Source organism: Paramormyrops kingsleyae, chromosome 13 (assembly GCF_048594095.1).
Source record: "Paramormyrops kingsleyae isolate MSU_618 chromosome 13, PKINGS_0.4, whole genome shotgun sequence".
NCBI lineage: Eukaryota > Metazoa > Chordata > Actinopteri > Osteoglossiformes > Mormyridae > Paramormyrops > Paramormyrops kingsleyae.
Window position 1 is genome coordinate 29,791,744 of NC_132809.1, and position 24,769 is coordinate 29,816,512.

The 24,769-nt window shown below is 44.5% G+C and overlaps 2 protein-coding genes and 1 long non-coding RNA gene across 8 annotated transcripts in view; 1 reads left to right on the forward strand and 2 right to left on the reverse strand.

The window, feature by feature from the left end:
• LOC111851929 (DNA topoisomerase I, mitochondrial) overlaps positions 1-4,867 on the reverse strand; it is a 47,825-nt gene extending 42,958 nt beyond the window's left edge. Inside the window, exons 1-3 of one of the 4 annotated variants that reach the window (XM_072698595.1) lie at positions 4,364-4,867; positions 1,190-1,439; positions 898-984 (exon numbers count right to left, since the gene is read on the reverse strand). The gene's annotated coding sequence lies outside the window, so the exon portion shown is untranslated. Of the gene's footprint in view, positions 1-897; positions 985-1,189; positions 1,440-1,525; positions 1,686-4,363 lie in introns of those variants that run through there. The other 3 variants (XM_072698593.1, XM_072698594.1, XM_072698599.1) reach the window with 3 other exon arrangements.
• Positions 71-14,262, forward strand: mlycd (malonyl-CoA decarboxylase). The gene is made up of 5 exons (XM_023827300.2): positions 71-664; positions 7,676-7,788; positions 8,461-8,617; positions 10,133-10,285; positions 13,456-14,262. The coding sequence occupies exons 1-5, from the start codon at positions 134-136 to the stop codon at positions 13,999-14,001; spliced, it is 1,500 nt and encodes a 499-aa protein (XP_023683068.1). The 5' UTR covers positions 71-133; the 3' UTR covers positions 14,002-14,262.
• LOC111851932 (uncharacterized) lies at positions 5,162-21,291 on the reverse strand. Of its 3 annotated transcripts, XR_011982329.1 has the most exons (4): positions 21,161-21,291; positions 15,692-15,808; positions 7,551-8,707; positions 5,162-7,454 (listed from the first exon to the last, which is right to left on the reverse strand). It is a non-coding gene; the product is annotated as an uncharacterized lncRNA (long non-coding RNA). The 3 variants fall into 3 exon arrangements; XR_002840131.2 differs by having other exon boundaries at positions 5,162-8,707; XR_011982330.1 differs by lacking the exon at positions 21,161-21,291 and adding an exon at positions 20,121-20,224 and having other exon boundaries at positions 5,162-8,707.
• Between the last annotated feature and the right edge of the window lie 3,478 nt (positions 21,292-24,769).

Genomic DNA, 24,769 nt, shown 5'->3' on the forward strand with positions numbered 1-24,769 from the left:
ACATGGTAAAAACAGATGCGTATTGCCGATACAGTATAATAAGGTACTGTTCCTTTAAGACACCGGAAAGGATAGCATAGTACTCCCGGGTTATGCTGTTTATTTTTGTTAGGCTTCAGATTCTGAAAGTGCAATGATACCTTTGCACGTAGTTTGGACGCTGCGGGGCCGTGCCATAGCTTGGCGACAGTTAAGTGCCCTCAAGATAGCAATCAAGCCGCAGTATTTCACCACACACGCTCACAGCGGCCCGCCCAAGACCATGGACGAAATACTAAAGAGAACCGTGGGTCCGCTGCCCACGTACGAGACGAAAGATAAGTCCCCTCTGCCCCCGGAATCTAACAGTGTGGAGTTCATGCACTTTTACAGGAGTCTAGATAAAGAACAGACGTTGGAGTTCCTGGACAAGCTTTCTCTGGACTTCGGGGTGGACCACAGAAACGTGTTAGAGCTGGCGGGGAAACTGCTGGAAACGCAGACGAGGGACCTAGCGACAGTGCTGCAGGCGGAAGACCGGCTACGGTATAGCCTGACGCCCCGCTACCGGCAGCTGCTCAGTCACATAAGCAGGGTAGAGGGGGGCGTGAAGTTCTTAGTCGACCTCCGCGCCGACCTCATCGAAATCATTTCATCCAAAGCCAGCGACAGCCCACATATAAGGGTAAATATTCTTATTCGTTCTTGCAGTACGGAAGCCGCGTGTGGCCATACGCGTTTCGGTGACCTCATCAGGACTGGTGGAAATCGGCTCTTTTCAATCTCAAATCATTATTGCAATAAAACCGTAGCGTTGTTAATAATATTGCGGAATAGTATTTAAGAAAAAAATAAAATATAATATTACTCCCTTAAATGTTTTTCTTTATAAGTATTGCGCAGTTCTGTATTATTCACCTGTTTTGGAAGTAAGTTCTGATTAGTGGCATTTTTGTTTCTTCACGCATTAGGTTTTCAGCTCATTTCCACTTCACTGATGAAAACCTAGAAAGTGTTTTTCAGCATTAGGTTGTTGAAAATTGAAATGGTGCACAGTGATACGTACAGTGATAAAAGTGAAAATGTGTGGTTTTTCTTTTAAACTAGTTCACAAGTGGCAGCATATTTTGATGACTTCTGGCCAAATCTCACAGCCGCCCTCTTACGCATGGCGAAGGTTGTCCTGTACAGTCCATTTGGGCTGTCGTACCTTGGACACTGTGGTCACCTGAGGCGAAGTGAGATTGCGAGCGCATCCTCCTCCAGCCGCGGCTCCTCACAGCTAGGGCGCCGCTCCCTCGGCGCGCGCGGCGTGACTCTCAAGGTTACGCCGCACGACGTTTCACGTCTCCGGGATGCGCGCGGAGACGCGGACGCTGCCTCCCCTCATTCTGCGCCGGTTATTGCTTTTTCCGTAATGGCCTGTGACAAACTGCCCTGCAGGATTCCTCCAAGGACAGCTGCAATAAAGGAAAATACAGGCGTTGGTTATTTTCAAGAGCATCTTAACTTGATATCAGAGATTTGAGCGAAAGAGTAATGATACATTAATATTGCTTGGGTTGGCAAATCTCGCTCCTCGTAGGTGAGGTATTGCTTGCTCAGCATTTATCCCGCTTCTTCGCTAACTGACCCCAAAAGCAGTCGGACACATTTATTTAAGGCCCTAGAATGTGTAGCTGTATTCTGGACTAGAAGGTGACAGGCATAAGTTCCAGTTAGCTGACAGAAAATCCTCTACATAGCAAATGAACCAGTGATATATAGTATGTCATTAAGTGCAAAATCATCAGCACCATTTCAGATGTATGTATCCTGACCTCATTATTTTTATACCACCATAAATTAATCAGTTTAATAGAATCAGATGTCCTTTTGGCTACTGCTGCAGTTTTGATTGAAATGAAAGTAGGAATGTTATAAGAAGGTTAGGCAATTGAATGGACTTCCTCTTGTTGTACAGAAAAAGAAAACTATTGAGGGTAGTAAAATGTGATATTAAGCTAAATACAGCATAGTGACGGCTGTGTATTTATGCTGTTTATATATTAGATGGATTTGTAATACACTTTGTGCCAGTTTTGTTTCAGGATACAATAATTCGAATGATTATAAATTAGTGAAACTTATGTCACCTTCCATTCACAGGAATTTATAATTGCACACAATAATTAGGAATGTCACAACCCCCAGATTAGCACTTGGTGTGTGACTGTATCATAACAGTCCTTAACATTTATTCAACCAGATATTATACAGGTGGATGCTGCGTGTTTTCAGGGATCGAATTTAAGTGCTTGACTCTGCCGGCAGAAACACAGGAATATGTCTTGGTTGAAAATAAAAATAAAGCTGAAAGTTAAGTGAAAGGGAAGGGCTTTACACAGAGATGTTATACTTAAGGATAGCACCTATGGATTAAAGAAAGTCTCACTTGAAGAATATCTGAAGTTGCCATGTGTGTTGGATATTCCAGTTTCCTCCCACATTCCAAAGACATTGCTCGGGTTCGTGATTCTTATTGGTGAATGTGCATTTACCCCAGAAATCGCATCTGCAGTGTTGACATCCTTTATCACCCATGAAACCACTCAGCAGGTGATGAAGTGGGTGATGTTTGATCTTATGAAGCTCTGTGTCCTCTGATAGTCTTTCTGGTGATGATACTTCATCACTTCCACCTTTGTGTTTTAATGGTAAACATTCCGCATGATGGTAGCCTTCACACACCCTGTCTTGCGATATGTTTAATTTAAGCATGTTATTGGTGTAAAAGAAATAATGAAGAGTTAATGGGATCACAATCTCTGGTTCTCCACTAAGTTTGCAGCAAACTTCACTGTATCCCCCACCACCTTGTTGAGAACAGGCCAATAAGTTTCTTTTTCAGGAAGTCACATGGGGCACAGATTGCAAAACTCATCAATGACACATGCTGACCAGTATTCAGGTCAGGAGTCACACACGGTTGCCAGGAAATTGAGAGTTCCCTCTCTGCGTGTGAGTGTGTGCCAGGGCCAGGCAGAATCCGCAGTGACTATAAATACCCACTGAATGGCATCTGCCTTGAACTCTACCCTACATACATAAATACAAGCTGTGCTAGCATTCTAGCAATGCTGCAGTCACCATAATTAAAATGATTTATGAATGTTTTGGGTGTCCAAAATTCCAGAGAGTAGATAAACATGGCATATACATCGTCCCCCTGTGTTGCGTAAGTGCAACAGTGTTTTTGGGACAGTATGATGATTAACAAATTTCTTTCTGTTTATATTACATGTATGTTGGTGTGAATCTCTGTCGAAGTCTGTCAGCTAAGCCAATTCAAGACCTTTCCCCAAGTTACCCCTGTATTTGAACTTACCATCCAATATACTCATGAATTTGTTGAACTGGATACCTAGCACAACTTGTTTGGCTAATCAATGATGTTTAACTAGTTAAGTTAATCAATGAAGTTAGATTGGCTGCGGTGCCCATGAGGAGGAGTTTGGGGACAAAAGCTGTCCAACAAGATATGACTACATTTTTGTGGATCAGAAGAAATTCTTATTGCTTTTATTGTATTACCTTTTATATGCATATATTCCAATGTTAAATGATGTTTTTTTTCTGAGCAAATCTGCACTTCCTGCCCAGATAAGTAGCTTTAAACAATTTCCTGTGACGGCCTTTTGCCCAATACTATATGTGGTTCTGCAGTGATGCTTTTAATGGAAATTGCTATGTTTTTATAGGCAGTGTTTCCTGCTTGCTTTATGTAAGATGTAGATATGAACTGAAAACCTGCAACATAAGTTTTGGTTTGGTCCATATTCTACCTGTCATTAGAGAAATCAGCACACACCAGGTAAAAATAATCAGCCTGTTAACGCCTCGCCGACCGCACTGGTGAAATGACCCGTAAAATATGTGACATGTTGTTTCACAAAGATACTCATGGATGTCATTGTTGGGGCTAATTTAGCTGGTTTCTGCGCTATGCTGGTTTGAGTGCTACCATGAATATGGCCCCACATAAATGATGTTCCTCATAAAAAAAGTTTAACACAAGAAAATGAGCAGAGAGGGATCATACTTTGCCCTGTCCCAACTGATTGATAGGCTCTGGGATTAAAAGAAGTACTCTCAGTGCCCGCTTGCATAAAAAGGTAATACGGAATTGCATTCTGTCAGCTACTTCCCTAGCTCTCAGACCAACAGACTGTTTTATCAAGTGTGAATATATAACATCAATATTTAAAACGTGCAAATTCAAGAAAAACCACAAATAAAAGGCCGTGAACTTAAGCACTGCGCTCACAAAAGCTGGCGGATTCCACTTTATATTTTACCAACCAACAACATCCCATTTCTCTGAATTTTTTCTTCTTCGATTTACCTCTCAGGTGTTTCATTCTCCCGTGTCGTTACCCTGTGACACCCCGTGGAGGGGATGTACGCGCCATTGCTCCATTTATACATTTATCTTCTCTGTAGACCAGGTTGCAGTGAGCCGCTTTTCACAGGGATGAAATGACTGTCATTTGTCACCACGCCGGGACGTCGCGTTGCATTGTGGGCTTTTTCAGATTGCGGAAGATGTGCTCTCAGAAGGGATGCAATGAGGAAATATTTAATTGCAAAGTCTCCACCCTGTCGTACACAAGTGTGATTTTCCCTTAGAAGATCCTTCACCAAAACCGCATCTGGCTCTTTGAGTGTGAAACCAAAGAATAATTTACACATCAGTTTATTTTTTTTGATGACGGAATTTTTTTCCACTCAGATTCTTGAGTTATTTTGTGCGACAGATTCTTCCGCCATCTTCTACTCTCTGCTTCTCAGAGCTGCAGGACTAGGAGGTGGTGACTCTCGTTTTACAGACCTTTCCCTCAGTTTCAGGGTTACATCCAGCATCAGATAACCCACTGAGTTCCATCTCTCCCTCCGAGTCTGTTGGGATGGTGATTCAGTTCACTCCAGAGGGGGGTTCCCGCTGATACAGAGTCTCTGTGGTGAATTACCTCCACACCACTGATTCCAATATTCGGCTTCTGTCTGTGTGGAGTGTTTTGTCTTTGTTTAATACTTGAAGTGTTTTTTTTTCTTTTCCATACTAGAAGGGGTTTCTGGTGGTCAGTCATTCTTAGACTTAAAAGAGTAAAGTTCTGATAATGAAAGATGATAACTGAGAAGATAGACAGCAGTTTTTTCTTTTTATTCTGCATTTCTGGGTAGTGGAGTCACTTGCAATGCTAAAAACCGCCTAAGATTGTGGGAGGTATAAGGAAAGTACTTCAATTCCCATGAACAGGGATATTACCAAGGCATGCTAATACCGGGGTGTCTGCTTCTACAGACCAAAACAGGGTGATGAATGGAGGAGGATAGGCAAAAAAAAAAGAGTGGAACAGTAAGCCAGACAGTGTGAATGATGCGCAGGTAGCTGTCCTCTCCTTAAACCGGGAGTAAAGAGAGACTTAAGCACAAAAACACAGACATATTTAAGGAGAAGTGACTCGCATCAGCATTCCGACTGGAATGGGGAAGTACATAGAAAAATATTATATAATAAATGGAAAAACCTTTGTACTTATATCATTAATCTTGATGCACGTTTTAAAGAATAATGAGGAATGATTTGTTTCTATATTTACAGATGTTTAATGTGACGATTCATCGAGTAATCATTTATATGTAATATAATTAATATAATGTACAGTGACTGGCCACTTTTTAGGTACATCTAGCAAGTTCCAGATTGGATCCCCTTTTGCTATCAGAACTGCATTAACTGTCTGTGGCATAGATTCAAAAAGGTGCCTGAAACACTCCTCAGAGGCCTTGGTCCATGCTGACATGATGGCCTCATGAAGTTACTGCAGATTTGTTGGCTGCACCTTCGTTATGAGAATCTGCTGTTCCACCACATCCCACAGGTGCTCAATTGGATTGAGATCTGATGACTGTGAAGGCCTTTTGAGTACAGTGAACTGTCATGTTCAAGAAACCAGAGATATGAGCTTTGTGACAAGGCATGTTATCCTGCTGAAAGCAGCCATTAGAAGGTGGGTATTCACTGTGGTCATAAAGTGATGGACATGGTCAGCAACAATACTCAGGTAGGCTGTGGCATTTAAATGATGCTCAGTTGGCACTAAGGGACCCAAAGTGTGCCTAGAAAATATCCCCCACACCATTACATCACCAGCAGCCTGAACTGTTCATAAAAGGCAGGATGGATCCACGCTTTCATGTTGTTTACGCCAACTTCTGTCCCGACCATCTGAATATCGCAGTCGAAACTGAGACTCATCTGACCATCAGTGTTTTCCAATCTTTTGGTGAGCCCGTGCCCACTGTAGCCTGACAGGAATGGCGCTGGTGAATATACATTGTAATTGGCACTAATCAAACCAACCATTGCAGGTTGAACACTCAATCACTCATACAGTCAGTTTAGGCCCTTCAACTCACTTACATTCCATGGTTTTGGACAGCAGAAGGAAACCGGAGGATCTGCCAACACACACATACAGAGCGTGAACATGTGAACTCCACACACACAAAGAATCTTGCACGATGTGTAATGTTAATATTAACGCGCCATTTCATGAACATGCAGCTGTCACATCACAAGGACCAAGACTGCTGGGTTCAACCCATCAATAAGTTGCACTGCTCAGTCATAGGAAACAAAACTTAAGTTTTGCGATTTTAATAGTGGTTCCTTTTCAGTGTAATCTAGTATATGTTTAAAAAAAAATGTAATTATGCTTGCTGTTGCACTCACTGGAATACAGTGTATTGTGAAATTAAACAAAAATGAGTGAAAAGGAGAAAAGCAAACAAAAACTGGTCACCAAAAGACATTACCGTAATCTTCCACTGTATGAAAATATTTTGGATTCCACAGAGATGATACTGAGCAAAAGCAGGGGATGTCATCAGTACTGCTTTGTGTCTGTTGGCACAACTCAGGGCAAAACCACCGACTTTTTTGACATTCTGTTGGTAGATAAGTTCTATTTGGTTATATAGTTCATTTTCAACTCCTAAATATCACAAAAACATTTTCCAATGTTCAGCCCTGTATGTTCATAAAAAAAGTAATTTATATTATATGGTGATTATGTAAATTGATGCAGCTAAGCGACGGGGCTAACCTTCGTTACCAAGAGTTACTTCGACATGCAGGAATCATAAACTAAGCAAAATAATTTGAGTTAAAGTAATGACAAAGACAAGCTAGGCTACTCAGATGCGTATATGGCACATATAGTTGGCTAACCTCGCATTATTGGGCGAGTCCATTAAACCTGAATATCTTCTTTTAAGATGTATTTGCATTGCAGTTGTGCTGTGGTGATATTCAAGTTCTGTTTCGCGATACTGACAGACGACTGCATTTTCATCCGCTATTAACGCGAAGTGCTTCCACACAACGGAGGGCTTTATTTGGACCCATTTGATATGCGCCCGTCTTCGTTCTGCCACATTGCAGAGGAATCGAGAAGGAAATTATTATTAATCGAAGCTTTTTAATAATGGAGCAATTGAGTAATCATGAGAGCTCTAATTTATACCTGAATTTTACCCAAAGATTCCGGTAAAACAGAAGCGCTCCTGGAGTCCAGAGACACAATCCGGCAGGTTGTTTTTTTAAATTTTTTTACAGTTGTTCTGACCCCCTGACTGTTTGCCCCCCCAGGACCTGAGTGGGACCCTGAAGGGCCTTCTGTCCGAGTGGTTCTCCGTGGGGCTGCTCCGTCTGGAAAGGATCACGTGGCAATCACCCTGTGAGATCCTGCAGAAGATCAGCCAGTAAGGGGCATCGCTTGGTAACAGCATGGAGCATAACGCAGAAGATCTGAACACTTTCTTGTACACCACAAATAGATATAGTTGGTTACTTGCTAGAAAATACGGTAACGCTTTACATTACCATGCTACTTATTAATGTTCCATGAATGCATTATAAAGGTGCACTGAATGTTCTACGAATGCATTATAGACATTATGAAGGTGCAGTTAATGTAAAGCATTACTGAAAATACATATAAAACTCACCTAATAGATAATATCCAGTAACACTCATCCTACCTTTACAGTCATCATGACTCACCTGAGCACGCAGATAGCCTCCAGAAAGCCTCCTCAACACATTATGCCCAGCTGACTGGCCAGCAGTAATGTCTACCATGTCTGGTCAGCTTGTTACACTAAAGCAGAGGGACAGAAAGTAATCCGCTGTCCAATACTGGTCCTAGATGGCCATTGGTGTGTGGGGTTTGAAGCATTTTAGGCAGGTTACTGCTTCAGTATTGTAAGAGATCGGTACATTAGTTCTATTGTAGAAATATTATTTTACCGTAAGTGTTAAAACCTTCTTAATGGTCTTCGGGACCAAGGCTGCCCATGGGGGGCTGATCTTCCCACTATTACGGTCGTGCCATTTCCTCCCCGGACGCTTCATCGATTACATACGATGCCCAGGTACGAGGCCGTGCACCCTGTGAGGAACTGGACAGACATCAAGCGCAGGGTGGGTCCCTACCGGCGCTGCTACGCCTTCACGCACTCGGCCATGCCTGGGGAGCCGCTGGTGGTCCTGCACGTGGCTCTGACGCAGGACATCTCCAGTAACATCCAGGTGAAGGCCGACGTCCGCACCTCCCGCAAGTGGCTGGGTTCAGACTGATGTCTGTACCCAGCTTAACTGGTTCACTGAAGAATCCTCCTCCTTAGGGGCAATTCAGGACTTTTTTAAGGTGTGGGGGGGACATAAGGAGGACCATAATTTATACGGAGAAGCCAACCTTATCTTTAGCCAATGTTATGTTTTGAATCGGTGACTATGGAGGGGCACCAATCTGTTGACCAACCACCTTTCAGCTGGGACCAGTGCCCCTCTGGCCCTGTCCAATGAGAATGTGGCTACTCTGCTGAGTGACCTTCTGATCACAGGCACAGACACAAATCCTAGATGCCTAACTCACTGCCCCCCCCCCCCAATATCCGCTTGGTGATAATACCAGTGATGACTATAATTATTTTATACTTACTAAAATAAGTAATTATTTTAGTATTAAAGTAGTCAAGTTCATCAGTTATTCATTATCATTAATAATAATGGTAATAGTATGTATTTCACGAGATTTCCCTAACCCATCAGCATTGCATCCATCAGTATGACAGCATTTCATTTCCCGATCCTGATTTCGTACATCAACCGTATTCAATGCAGCTCTCAAGCACTGTGTTCCTGTTCTCCGCACCTCATTAGGGAGTCTATTGAGTCTCTCCTGTCTCTCAGAACAAATTGAAGTAGTTAATTAAAGTCTCTCTTAGACCATTGTTTGGAAATTAATTGTCTCAATTGAATTCACTTCCATTCAGGTTGGCTGATGGGCATGAAAAACATATTAATATTGCCAAACCATTTCCATAAATACAAAAAAAAAAAAATGGCCATCAAAAAATTGAAATGAAAATTATAAGGTGGGACAATGACCAAAAAACGCAAGCCTTCCTGGGGGTGGGTTGGGTACATGCTGCTTTTAAATCAGTCAGTACCTCCTCGTCAAATCTTCCCATGTTTGCTTCTTTTGAAATGTATAATAGAGCTGGACAAGCAGAATAACACATAATTGGCAACTTTCAGGAACTACAGAAGGAAAATAGGGGGAGGAATAGCAACTTGGTGCGTTGTAGTGTGGCTTAGTGGTTGAATGGTGGGGTGGGGGTGGCACTCAACAGGCTAGGACACCTTTGATGGAAAGGTTGACAGTTGCTTTCACAGTTGGGCCACTGAGCTCAGCCCTTAAGCCTTCAGGGACTGTCTGACCCCGCTTTCTCAAACATAATGTATGTCCATTTGGATAAATGCATCTGCTACATAAATAAAATGTAATAATGATCCAGGCCTTGTACATGCAAGGCTTTACCCAGAGTAGGCCAGTTTCCTCCCACTATCCAGAGGTAAATTGATGACCCTAAAATTGCCCTTCATGTGGGTTTCCATGCACTACAGGATTAGATTCACTTCCAGGCGAGATACTGCTTTCTTCCTTGTGCTTCACAGGATAGATTAATGTATTGCAATCTTAACTGGAACTTTTACTTAAGTTGCCTAAGACGGGTCTCTGTGTCTGTCTGTATGTCATAGACCATTGTGAGGGAGTTTGCCACTCTGGACACAGAAGAGGACATGAATAAGGTCAACGCTGCAGTCTTCTATTCCATCTCTTCCACCCAGGGGGGGCTCCAAGGGGTGGAACTCGGCAATTATCTCATCAAGAGGGTCGTTCGAGAACTGCAGGTGAGGCTTGTAGGGCAATTAGCCGGTAACCAACCACTGGAGGACTGAAGAGCCTATGAGGCTCCTGGAGGAACCTATGAGCCGCCAAATATTCTCTCGCTTTAACACATATAACCCGATTAAAGCTGCGTAAAATCAGTGTTACTTCTGTCAGATCTGAAGCTGGAAACCCGAAGAAATCAAGCTCATTCTGGATGCGTGAATGAGCATGTGTCTTTTATCACGGACTGCTTGGAATCTCGTTTGACAGGGAAGAGGACTCGCTTGGTTGACCTTCTGCTCTCATTCAGTTCATAAATAGAATTAATTCGGTGATCTCATCCATTTGATCTCTTCTGACTGGATGAACAGTGAGCTTCGATGAGCGCCTCAAGTCTTAGGAAACAGGCCGCAAAGAACCTCTCTTATCCAGCCACAGCTGTCCTTCATACCCAAGAAATTCTGATAGGAGATGCCGGATTCATTCAGAGGAGACAGCTTTCTTGCCGACTTACCTGATGATTGAGGGGCATTTTTCTCCTGCCACTGACACTTTTTGGCCCTGTACAATTGACACTTTGGAATAAAATGACAATACTTTTACCTGTTTTATACAGCTGGATATTTTACTGTAAAGATTCAAAGAAACTTCTAGGAAACCTTGGGATCATTTCCAGTAAACAGGCACTGTGGTATATACAGTAGATGAGGCAGACTAGTGCCCAGTTGGGTCGGGCTTGATGGAACAGCCCATGCCACTGTTGGTATTACCATTCAAAGTGCACCTCCATAAAAGCTTCAGCTTTCTGGCTAACAAAGCTCACTTCTAGCAGTCATCGACTAATGAAACGTATGTGTTAGAGCAGAAAGCCCTCCGCCACACGGCGCATCTCCCAATTTATATCCCGAGAAGGACCCCCGGGGCATTCCCGAAGATGGTTCGGTCCAGAGGAAGAGAATCTGAGAAAAGGGCGCCTCGGTTCACGTTTTCCAAATGAAAAATCGGTTTCTGTTCCAGCTGGGCCATTCCAACTGGGAGAGAGGGGACAGAGGTCAGAAAGACACGTTAAAAAAAAAAACAAAAAAAAACGAAGCCATTTGTCATAGAAGTCATGTCCAGGCGATGACGACTCTGTTTACTGCAGCAAGGAGGAAAAGAAGGGAGGGGGCACAGGCAGCAGTGATGTCATCACTTCTCTGGCTTCACATGTATGGTCTTATTAGAGTAGTAATTGACACGGCAGCCCCTTATGAACGGCGAGCACAGCAGGCCGCCCATGCAAAACAGCAAGCTGCTCTCAGCAGGACGAACACGCAGACCTGTGGGCCTCTGTTGACCTTCTTTTGTGCGTTTCCGTCCAGCATGAAGTGGCAAACAGGTGCCAGGAAATCTAAAGTGGAGAGGAACACAACTGATGGAGGTGTACTTCTGGGGAGACAAGAAGAAGGTAAAGGGAGCTGAGAAGCATCCTCGTAGTAGGTGCCAGGCGGTGACTATGGCGAACGCTGAGACAGAGGTGAAACCGGCTGCAGTCCAGGCAGTGAATCACCAATTGAGGAACCCGATTCTCAAGCCACCATCTTGTCCTGAGAACGCCAGTGGTCTTTCTAGCCCCATATGTACCTTTATGGTGCTACTATAATACTACTTCTGCCATCAAAAGATGCAGGACGGCATCCCCTGTTAGTGAATCTGACAGTCCAACAGTTGGAGCTGTATGAACATCTCAGCATTGGTGGAATGAAGGACTGAAGGTGGGGGATGCTGCTAGATACTTTTGGCCCCATGAATGCATATCATATTGGGCCCCCAAACCCAGACTGATTTTTTAGGGCCATCATTCATTCAGGGGCCCTAGGAATCATCCTGATTTCTCTCCATACTGCGCCCCTGGTGGTACGGCATCCTTGGCTCACGATAAGGGAGTGTGCGTAGCCCTTCCTGATCGTGTGAATAGCCCGAATTACCCTGGGGTGATGGCGTGACTTGGGAAACGCATGGAGCCTCCTGTAATGAAAGGCAAGTCGCAGCTGTCTGTCTTGGGATCTTCTGACAAGTCGGCGTACTGCTGATGGGGGAGAGGCTTCATCTGCTACATCTCCAGGGAAACAGATCCAGCACCTGTTCTACTAAAGAAAAAAAGAATGGGGACAAAAAAAGGCTCCCCAGCCAGAAAAAAAGGAGAGAAGAGGGACTGGGATTGGAATGAGAGCTCTTGAAAGCAACCCTGTGGATGAGAGACGGGGGTGGGGGGGGAGCAGAAGAGAAGTGAAAGAGTAAAGATGGTGATCCATTCTTATCAAGGCCAGTGGCTGATTTTTCTTTTTTTTTGGGGGGGGGGGGGGGGTCGCTCTGCTTTCTTCCCCCATCCCTGTCTTTTTCTTCCGCCCCTTGGGGTGTCAGTCCAGACAATGCAGCAGCGCATGGAGCCCTCAGTCTGCGACGGACTCTCTGCTGAATTATCCTCCCCGCTGGAGGCATCCTGGGAAGAGGAGAGGGGTGGCGTCTCTCTCCATGTCTGGAGGGCCCGGAGCATGCACAGCCCCCCCCCCCCCCCAATCGAGCAAATCGGCTGGCTCTGGGTGACCAAGGTCAGGCCGACAAGGAGACAGGGAGACGAAGAAGAAAAAGCCAGATCTTCTGAAAGGAGTACTGAAGTGACTCTCTGGAAATATTACACTGGGAACTATTCAAAAAAGAAAAACTGTTAGGGCAGCAGAGTTCAGGTAGGGAGCTGGATCCACGGGGCAGCCGGCACTCGATGAAATCTCACCTATGGCCTGTAGAGATTTTGTCTTGTGTTTCTTAAACCTCTTCTGCGAGACTGATCCCCTCACCGATGTTCCTCATGCTGCCGCGGTATCGATCTGAACCTGACAGCTGACCGTCGGCTATCGGAGGCCCAGTCTGCTGCCCACGGAAACACTTCCCCGTTGGTTTAATCCATCAGAAGCTACTCCGTCACAGAAGCATAACCAGAGTCTGTAAGCGGTTAACGTCACACTTAGTTCTTGTTGCTCGCGGCAGACTTACTGTTTGTTCCATAAACGGCTTTCAGGTCCTTTGGTAATTACGACGATTTCCTCCACACCTGCTGAGATGCGATTTGGTCGAGGAAAAGTTTGTTTGAAATGAATTGTCTTCCTGTCTCTCTTCTTGATTCTTATTTTGTCTTCTTATCTCCCTGCAGAGTGAATTTCCCCACCTGTCCCAGTTCTCCAGCCTCTCCCCCATTCCGGGCTTTTCTGCTTGGCTGCAGGGGATCCTCAGCCAGCACAGGAGGGAGGGCCGGGGAACAGGGCTACTGTCAGAGATGGAGTGGAAGGAAGTGGAGGCCGCATTGGGGATGGAAGCGGGTGCCATGACGCTGGACTCCTTCTGGAAGCTACTCACTACCAACGAGTGGATCCGCTCTCAGAGCCTGGTCCGGACACTGGAGCCAGCACTGATGCGACTCTGTGCGTGGTACCTCTATGGGGAGAAGAGGCGTGGCTATGCCCTCAACCCAGTCGCCAACTTCCATCTGCAGAACGGCGCCACCATGTGGCGCCTCAACTGGCTGGCAGACACCAGCCCACGTGGCATCGCCAACTCCTGTGGCATTATGGTCAACTATCGCTACTTCCTGAATGAGACCAGTGTGAACAGTGCCACCTACCTGCAGACAAAGGTCATTGCAGCCTCTGAGCAGGTGCTGAATTTGGTCTCCCAATTTCATAAGAACAGCAAACTTTGATACTGCCGGGCTCTGTCACACCTACAGAGCTCTGGCTCAGGCTCTAACCCTTTCTTTTCTGTGAAAATTGTGAGGAACTGCTAATTCATAATTGCTTAAAATTGCATCTGCATCTCTTTGTGTCTGAAGGAGCACACAATCGAAAGATTTAAGCAAAATTTTCGGAGACTATGTCTGTCTAAATTTGCAACGTGCACTGTGAGAAAGAATAAGCTGCAGAAATATCTGCTTTGCATACTGTATTAGTCCAATCTTTGGGGGGGGGGGGGGGGGGTGTATCCAGTGGGTGTATAAATGCAGAATAAATGGGTTTGTACCCTCACAGAACTGGAGCTGCCACTGCCTTCCGTTTATTTTCACGATTTCTTTATTCCCGAGTCTCTGCCCTGTGACCTTCCACAGCAACCAAAGGTTATCGAGCACAAAGTCTTTTATCCATTTATAAAAAAAGTGAGCCTTTTTGTTTGCATTAAATGTTTCTTGCCAAGTTGACTGCTAGATTGCATCCCCCCCCCCCCCCAGAGGATGCATAAAGTGTAAAGAATCATACATATGGAAAGTCAGTGATGTGTAAGGAATGTGTGTAAAAAAAAAAACACATGGATGACAGAAACTATAAAGAAGGTGAGATGGACTGTTATGGAAAATGTGTCCTTGAGATGCCACCTGCTTTGCGTTTCACCCACGAAAGGCGAGCTGGGGGGGGGGAGGGGGGGGTCAGCACGTTACGATCCTCCTGCCCTGCCAACAGTGCCAATGTTATCATCCAGAAAAAAGACCAGGCTGATCAAGGCTGTCGTTCCGTCACTGCTGAAAGGCTAATGTAAATTGGACTCTTTTAGTCAGGATCTTGACGGCTTGTTAATTTCGGGATCCTGTTAAACTAACTCCACTGATTTTATTCGCTTCTGATTTACCGCCGACGCATCACTGAGCATTTTTTGATTAACTCATCACTGATTCAGTAAGCCGGATGAGTTCAAAACTTAACCTCAAACTTGAATGGTCAAAGGTGGCCAGTAGGGTGAGAGGCTAGCACTAATTTGATCATTAGAGGGTCTCCACACAGCTGACAGATGACCCCTCACTTATGGGACCCCGAAAATGATAGTGTAATTGGCCGTGAACCTGACGGTACCAGGGGGACGTCATTCTGTGCACTCCATCACTGTGTCCTGTCCACATGTGCAAAAAAAATAAAAAAATAGGAAAAAAAATATATATCCCATGCATCAAAAAGGGAGGGAGACTATCGAGTGTGCATGCCTATACGACAGGCCAGATATAAGGATTAACTGCAGAAAGAGCACGACGGATTGAACATTTCACAATGATCCCTTAGATCTTGACATTATACTTTCTGAATCAGTCCTTAGGGAAATGTACAGATTTTTTTTCTCTTCCTAAAAGTATTTTTTCCCCCGGAAGAGCATATGGAGAATTACAATGAATAATCAGACAAAAAGAAAATCTATTACCTCAAAACAAATGCCACAAACTGCTTTACAAGGTAATCTACGTGACCTCGATTTGTTCAAATACCTACCACATAAATATACACTTTATAATCTAGCTCCACTCCTTCCTGCCAAGCATCTCATTACGATCAGCAGAGATTATAAAAAGATCACAATCACATAAAACTGAAATGTAGTTAACTCATCCAGGGTATTTTTTTCCCACAACTCACCAGTCGGATGGCATGGTGGCGCAGTGGTGGCGCAGTGGTGGTGCAGTGGTTGGCACTGCTGCCTCACACCAGGGTTGAGTCTGGTTGTTCTCCGTAGGCTACAGACCCCCTATGACCCTGAATAGGCCAAGTGGTTACAGAAAATGGAGGGTTAATTTTGCAAATCTTTCACATGACTACACAGAATCCAATTAACACCAATTAAGAACATTACCTGGATGAATGTTCACAGGCATTGTGAATGTACATTTAAACTCGCACCAATCAATTTCCAGTTTCTAAATTGGGAACCGCTGCACAATTTAGGCAAACTGGGGGACACACCCCGACGGCCGAACCAATGTTAAGTCCATCAACGAAAACTGAAATTATATGTAAACAAAGATTTTTCATTTGACAAAAACTATATGAATACAAATGAATATATGATACCAAAAACAAAAATGTTGAAATATACTGACACTTTCTTTAATAAATAAAAATGGATCCAATCAAGAGTAGCACCTTTAGATAGTGCCGATTGGATAGTGTTACTTTAACTGGCTTCAAGTGCATAAACTGTGCATCTGTCTGACAAGTAGAAAGCATGCAGTTTGGTCTCTGAAGTCTGCCGGTAAAGTGTTTTGCCATTATATCTGTGCCACATCCACCTTTAGGACGGGAAAAACGTAGCGACAGAGTTCACGTTCGATATGAAAAAGAACAAGCCTCAGTGGTAACTGTGTAGTGGCAATAAGTTAAAACATCACAGACAGCAAAGTGCTTTTCCGACACGACAGAAACAAATAGTTGCTTTAATGCATCTGAAAACTTCCCAGTCATGATCTAGAACTGAACTAGGTGTAGAAATGAGCACAAGCCAGCTGGTTTTCACTGGTCTGTTACCAAATGTGCTCCACAATGTAATAAAAACCTGTTATTTTGACGTTTTCCCCATAGAAATGAATGAAGAGTCCCCACAACTATATAATTACAAACCTGTGTGTGTGCGCCTTTTTTGCAGGGGGGGGGGGGGGGGGGATCTTGATAATTGGTTGGAAGATGGATGGATAATCTACTTCAGTGGTTCTCAAACTGTGGTGTGCGTACCACCAGTGGTACTCAGAGAGCCTCTTAGTGATATGTGACAAGACTGTTAATTTGTTACTGAGATGTGGAATTCTTGTTTTTTGTGTTTAGCAAATGTAAGTGATGGTTCAGAGTTGCCACTGCTTGGATCTCGCCTTAAACTATATTTCTTTTGACTTATTCCATCTAGGATGTGCCCGGTACTTCCTGAAATACCGTCACCCTGCACTGAAAAAGGATGGATGGATGGCAGAGGTGGACATTTCAGGTCCAGAAAAAAAAAATCCAGAGTACTCAACTGGTTGGTGGGAACAAAATCTTGGTCTGGATTTGTACTCTGTGGACCTGAAATGTCCACCGCTGATGGAGTAAACTGGACGGACGGCTGATTTCTGAGTGCTGTGAGGGGTCACTGTACTATGCGTCGTCGCATTTTAGTGCCTTTGTGCGAGGCCACAGTAACACAAGGCTTGCAGCACTTACCGATCGTGTGCACTCTAATGTTTTTTGCCTGCAGCTTAGCACGGTTGTTATTTGTGCTAATAACCCACTTCAAACAAAAGTATCTGCCAAGTACTTGAATGTGGATGTCGACGTGCTTTCAGAGTTAGGTGAGAGGCCTTGGAAGGCGGCCTGCCTGAAAGTGCAGAGGAGATGGACGCCCGCAGAGATAAGGCTGGATTAAGTTCGTATTAATCTCCAGGAAGCAGTGCATTGTGTTGCTCCAGCAGCAGATAAGCCATAAAAACCCACTAGTCCCCCCCCCCCCACCTTTTTTTTTTTCCATAGCGTTGTGAAAACAACTCAAAGCATCACAAGCTGTGTGATCCAGACTAACAAGAGGGCCCAGCATTGTATCAATACTGCAGATATAAAACTTGAAAGGGCATGTAGAGAGCAGATGGCATACATTTTCACCTTGGTCCTGATTGGATAAGAGAATTACAGAAGCGCCATCCAGTAGCCAAACTCCAGTACGCCACAAACTGTATTCCCGCTCTCCCTACGGCTCAGCTGTGCTGAAGCTGCACACCCCTGAAATTAAAGTCCAAGATCTGGTGATACATAGTGCTAAACATGTAAATGCATGAACGATACTTTCCTCAATGAACTGAAAGTGCATGGAACCAACTCCATTTAGTCCCATTCAATTAACTATATCTCTCCTGATAATTGCTAGGCTGTAAAGTGCATATTGATGTAGACCGTTTGATTTACATGTCCTTTTTTAAAGCCGGTTATCTACAATATTGTGTGTGAGCAGGACTGACTTGTAATCACTACGATCTGTCAGGCATCCAGGAATTCTGCTGACAGCTTCTGCAAAAGGTGTTTCACAGTTCCACTGGCTAATCAAGCCACGCATTACTTGCCAGTGGAAATTAATGTTTTTCTGCGAATTTGGACAGAGTTACCCACATTTGAATTTTTTAAATTTACATTATATTAATTTGAAACTGCCTCCTCCCTTTTTTGTAAATAGGACAAATGTCTCCCAAAATGAGTGCCAGTAACATGCATCATTATAGGTTGGCAGAGATGGTCTGCTTGCACAGAAAGGCTGGAACGCACATCATTACCGCTGCACTGATGAAGCAGGAGGCACACGCCATCATTAAAGGCTGAAAATATCTGTTGCCGTGTTTCATGCCTGAGCAAAATTGCATTTGAGGACCCCTGAGCCTTCTAATCAAATGCCATCAGTACCAACATATATCACAATTCTTGAACTTTTTTTTTAAAGACCTTTTTTTGTCGACATCTAATATTTGGCAATCTGACTCCCGGGAAGCAATTTCGTACAGAAGGCCCCGACTCGACACGGACACTTATGACAACGGAGTTCAGGATCAGGAGCGCATTTCAGCGTTTTGTATCACTGAGAGGGAAGAGTGTGTCAGACCGGGCTGCGACAGAAACTCAGGGACCCAGAATGCGGAGCACAAGGGTGTTAGCAACCAAATCAGGCAAACTGTACTTGAATAGAGGGGCAATGCTTGTAGTCATGGTTACAGGTCCAGAGTTAGAAGCCAGGGTGGTCAGTCCTCCAGAGGCATGAAGACTGATCAGGAGCAAGGAAGGGCAGGAGTAGGTAAGGCAGAAAGGAACAGGAACAAAAACAGGAACAAAAACAGGAACCAACACAGAACAAGTATGAAATGCTCATGTAACAACAATACCTAGCACTGAATGTGAGGGTAGAGGGGTTATTAAAGGGAGTGAGGCGCTTATTAGCACTAATCCGTCAAGCTCGCCCCGCAGGAAGCGACAGCTGCACATGAGGACAAGGCTACGGTTGAGTTCAACTTCCTTTGACATCACTTCTCCCCCATTTCTTCCACACTGATGAACAGAGAACCTGACCTATTGTCTTACTGCTGGTGTTGCTTCTGAAATGCATCAAAAACTGCAGAGGAAAGCAAACTTTTTCTCTTTTAAATTTGAGGGAGACCAGGACGAGCCCTATCCAACGTGGACCACCCCATGCCCGAAGTAGAGACATGTTTCTCGGATATAAAATTCTGGCAGGAACATTCTCTCGAACGGGTCTTTTTTCAGCACAGACTGGACATCTGCAGGGTCTGCGGACATCTCCCCTGCCCGGCAGGAAGCTTGCAGTGCTTAGTAAGACCTTCCGACCCATCAGAGCTGGACATGCAGACGGAATCCTGAACTGAGAAAAAAAAAAAAAATCCAACTTCCTAAAAAGGGAAAAAAGTAAGACCATTTGGGACCCTTCAAAATGGGCGCCGGCCAGATGGGCAACCTGAATATCGGTAACGGCGCCATGATGAACCTGCCTCGGCCGGCTGCCAAACGCACATTAACATTTTAAGATCCATTTGTTAATACGCAATTACAGCCAGGATTGATTAGGAAGCACTTGAGGCCGCTTTTAATGGCGATGAAGGCGCCGTTAGAGCTCGGGCTGCCCGATGCTTTATGACGCGCCGTCATCTTCACGCCCTCTCCCCCGCGCTGCCGTAAATCCGCGCTGCACAAACTCTCGCCCTGTCACACTTTCACGAGGTCAGTCGTAACTTTTAAATAGAAATATGTGGAGCTGTTGGCGTTCACACCTCTTCTTAATGTGCAAAACCTGCCCTTTCCCACTGCCTTATTAATCACAAAAGAAGAGGACGGCTTCTGCATATTTCCTTACACGATCCACGTGCGGACGTTTTCATAAAAAAAAAAGATTACACACAGGATAACTGTATTACAATGCAGTCTAAACAAACAAAGGCAGCAATCATACAGTAATGTTTTACAAAACAGGCAAATGATTGCTTTCAAAATATAGAAAAAAAGAATCAGTCACATATATGAAGTGAGACAATGGAGGTAGTGAAAGTCTTACTGTACGTGGTTCTACAATTCAGATATCAGGCTGATTTCACGGAAGCAGGCTGACTGGATCTCTACAGTACAGTACTGCCCTGTGGCTAGCTGATCTGTAGTATATAGGAGTATTCCTCCCTGTGACAGCTTACATAATCAGCTTCTGGTGCCTCTCACTGAATGATCCTGACCCCGGTTCATTGGGTTATATAATAAACAGTGGTCAAACCAAGCATGGACGAACACCTGATTTAAAAAAATAAGTAAAATAAAAGCCGCCATCGTTATCACGGTGATAAAATATCATCGGCAGCAAAATATGTAAAATATATATATGCAAATCATCTCTTGTTTAACTGTACTGGTTTGTAACTCTGCGTTAGTAGACAAAAGTAATGAAGTCTTAAATTAAATGCATTTGCCATTGTCCTCTGAAATACATCAGCTTTACGTACTTACCTAAAACTCTTAGCTAAATTATCAAAACTGTTAAACTGTGAACCGCAGTAGGGATATTTCATTGTACTACGTTTGCGTATTAAATGTGACGAAGAAAGAGCGAGGGGGGTGGAAAATTCAAATATGGAAGTCGGGCGATTTTTATTATAAAATGTATAACGCTCTGTTGACTCTGCACAATGCCATGTCGAGACAATGCACTGATTAAATGAAGAGGAAGAGACGGATAAACGCAGAAAAGCGCCGATGACAGGTGAATTTCGAATTAATCAGATTGCGCTGGAGTCCCTGTGCACGTGCGCTTGCTTCTGCGATCAGCAGTACGCGACACCTATCGTTAGTGTTGCGCAGAATGCCAAGAGTATTTGTGGACTCAGCAAATATGCAGAGCGCCTAAACGCAGGGATGAGATGCATTAAATCGTAAACACCCCTTTTCTCTTTACGGGTAACTGCACGATTACGCGGGATGCTGTAGCTATCGGGTAGAGAATCAGAGCAGGATGTTGCTGAACCAGAAAAACACAACCCTCGGGGTTATAAACTGGCCGCTGGCTAAGCGCAGACGGGAATAAAACTATATTTTGCACTCAGAACTCACCCTTGGCTCAGGTGTGGACAGAGCAGAGCTGTAATTGTTTGTCTCTGTCTTGATCCCAGAGCTTAATCAGTTAAAGTGGCATTTCAGTGTTGAAGGCGTCGCTGTTGAATTTTCCCTCTGTCCCAGGTAATTAGGATCCAAACAAGGTCTGAGAGTTGGCAGACAGCAACAGCTGCTTTCAATGCAGGGTCAGAAGTCAGCACAGTGATTTGCATAAGCTAATCAGGGTAAATGAAATGCTGATTTATTCATTTGGGGTCTGATTTTGGTGTCCTGATAGAAAAGCCCCATCCGTTTTTCATATGCGATCAATGAAATTAATTAGCCATATACAGCAAGGTTATGCATGCACAGCTACTCCAGCAAACAAAATGTTTACAGAAGTTGACAGCCCTAGCAGGACTCTAGTGGTGAAGGTGAAGTGCTCAACTAAGTCTTCTGAGGGATTTTTTAAACCCTCACTTGGACGCTAAAATCATGACAAATCGACTGCTTTCAAAAGTATAAATAAGATGCGTATTCTTTCTCAGTCCCGTGTGAAAGCATCCCACCTCCAACCCATCTGTCAAGATATATATTGTAACTATCCACCTTCTCAGCTTCTCTGCCGTTCGAACGTATTACCTATGCTGCAATTACGCCAAGAGAGCTCTCAAAACATCGACGGGGGGGCAGTGTAAATGTAGCTGATGCATGTGTGAGGAAGAGAAGACGTGTGTTTGTGTCAGTATGACTGTGAGAGAGAGCATAAGTCTTTGTGTGTGAGGGAGAGGATGTGTATTGATGTTTAAGAATGAGAAACTTCAAGCTTGTGTCAGTGTGAGTGTTTGGTTGTATGGGGGCTTCAGTCTGGTCAGCCTCGTGTGTGTGAGAGGGAGAGAACAGGCTTAGATGGCCGCGTGTGAGAGGGAGAGAGCAGGCTTAGATGGCCGCGTGTGAGAGGGAGAGAGCAGGCTTAGATGGCCGCGTGTGAGAGGGAGAGAGCAGGCTTAGATGGCCGCGTGTGAGAGGGAGAGAGCAGGCTTAGATGGCCGCGTGTGAGAGGGAGAGCGCAGGCTTAGATGGCGGCGTGTGAGAGGGAGAGAGCAGGCTTAGATGGCCGCGTGTGAGAGGGAGAGAGCAGGCTTAGATGGCCGCGTGTGAGCAGGGAGAGAATAAGCTTAGATGGCCGCGTGTGAGCAGTGAGAGAGCAGGCTTAGATGGCCGCGTGTGAGGCATATTGCATGACCAAAAATCACAAGGAAAGGCCAACGAGGGAAGAAATGAAAGAAGTATGATGATGTTTACAGAAGGAAAGCGACGGAAGACTCCCTATCGAATGACACATTCAGGACTGAAATGCTCCACCACCATCCCTATCGTTATATGACACATTCAGGACTGAAATGCTCCACCACCATCCCTATCGAATGACACATTCAGGACTGAAATGCTCCACCACCATCCCTATCGAATGACACATTCAGGACTGAAATGCTCCACCACCATCCCTATCGTTACAGTATATGACACATTCAGGACTGAAATGCTCCACCACCATCCCTATCGTTATATGACACATTCAGGACTGAAATGCTCCACCACCATCCCTATCGTTATATGACACATTCAGGACTGAAATGCTTCACCGCCACGGGCACAAATGAATGGGCTGGATCGTCACTCCTTACAGGGATTTGGGGGGAGGTTTATTTTCAATGCAATTCAATTTATTTTTATATAGCTCCTTTCAAAAGAGATTGGCCCCAAGGCTCTTTACATGTGTTTGTCATAATACATTGCTACATCATTTATACAGAAGAATTCAAAAACACGGGCGAGGGAAGACAAAGACAGGAAAAAACAAAGCCAGATGACAATGGAGAATAGGAACCAAAAACTTCCAAGTGGGGAGAAAACAACTGCCGGTGGTCCAAGGTCAACTGGCTGCCCAACATGGGTCTCGTCTTGGCAAGAGAATGCAGTATAGGATAGGATCTGGACCCCCTCCCGCGACCATGAATAGGACTAGCGGGTTCAGAAAATGGATGGATGGATGCAGTTTAGGCTCTGCTGATGTCTGGGAGTAGCTGGGAAATTTTGCTTAATTGTGAAATAGCTGCCCCCATTAAAACAGTCCAGTGCTGCAGACCAAGAGAGGGGGGGTGGGGGCAAACACAACTCACTGATTGCAGGGAAATGACCGAGGGTGTTGAACCTTCACATCATCGTTGCATAAATTCTCACATTTGCCTTGGCTTTGTGAGCCATCTAAAATTGCAACATATGACTGAGCTAGTTACATTTAGGGGTAAAAATTATCTCAAAAGTACTCCGGAGGGAAATGGGATGCAAATACATGTTCACACCTCCGTACTTAAGACTCGCTTCTGTTTTGTCACACCCGGTGATTTTTTCCCCTGACTTTGCTCTTCACTGGCTACCCTAAAGCCACAGTCTTAACAGAGCAGCCCAGCCATCTATCCAAAGTCTGAAAACAGCTTCCTGAGAGTGCAGGGTTTTTCTTTTCCTTGAAAAAAAATAAATATCCATCACTGGTATAAAATTACACTGAAATTGGACTAAATTGGAACAGCATGACTTTATTTGTGTCGTTTAGAACAGATTCGTGATGATGGAGATGTCAATATTTTGAATGGATTGTGCCTTCTGCTTTTACTCCAGGACAGACACATGACCTACTCCAAGCATCTACATGGTAACTTGGGCATGCAGCACACTTATTCTCTCTGTCCTGTAGTAATAACTATTTGTCGATAATAACCTGTTTTAGCCCCCCCAGAACCTGCCAACCTGCAGGTTTCAAAGCCGTGTTCTTCCCGTCATGTAGCGTTCCAGAGAGTTCCTTTTCCATCCAGGGTTCCTGATTCCTAGGTGCTGTTTTTAGCCATAAAGCAACCCAGGCAACAGCATGGGCGAGATCATGCTCTACCACAGTGTTTCTGAACCCAGTCCTCGGGGAGCCCCAGACAGTCCACATTTTTGCTCCCTCCCAGCTCCCAGCCAATCAAAAACACAGAATTCCTGGTACAAGCATGCTGGGAGCTGGGAGGGAGCAAAAATGTGGACTGTCTGGGGTGGGTCCCCTAGGACTGGGGTGAGAAACACTATCAAATGCAGGAGTGTGTATGCAGGTTTTTCGGTTAACCTTTAGGTCAGCTGTTCAAACCCAGGTGTGAGGACTCCTCAGCAAATCAGTCCTCTAATTAGTAATCTAATGAGGGAGTTTCAGCGAAAACCCACATACACAACAGCCATTTCTGGATAAGATTGCCCACCTCTGACCAAATGACAGAGGTGGAAAGTTCAGGTCCAAAAAGTAAAAATCCAGACTTTCTGAACCTGAACTTTCCACCTTGGCCAAATGGCACACAGATGATCGAAGGTGAGCTTTATCCAGCCTGGCTGACCATGTGCATCGTCTGAGCTTGGCTTTGGGGGACCCACACTACTCATGTATTTGGGGATCCATGTAAAACCTGCACATCCATAGGTCCTTCACACTGCACCTAAAAGCCACACCTATCGCCTACATGTCCTTATTTCACTACCTTATTTTGACTGACATCGGGCTTCAAAATTGAGCTGCTTTTGTTTAAAATCCATAGT

What these genes read in the sequence shown, in the direction of transcription:
- mlycd (XM_023827300.2), top strand. Translation starts at nt 134, where the DNA reads ATGATACCTTTGCACGTAGTTTGGACGCTGCGGGGCCGTGCCATAGCT. An exon ending in GCGACAGCCCACATATAAGG is followed by an intron (nt 665 to 7,675) that starts GTAAATATTCTT and finishes TTGCCCCCCCAG; the next exon opens with GACCTGAGTGGGACCCTGAA. An exon ending in ATCCTGCAGAAGATCAGCCA is followed by an intron (nt 7,789 to 8,460) that starts GTAAGGGGCATC and finishes TACGATGCCCAG; the next exon opens with GTACGAGGCCGTGCACCCTG.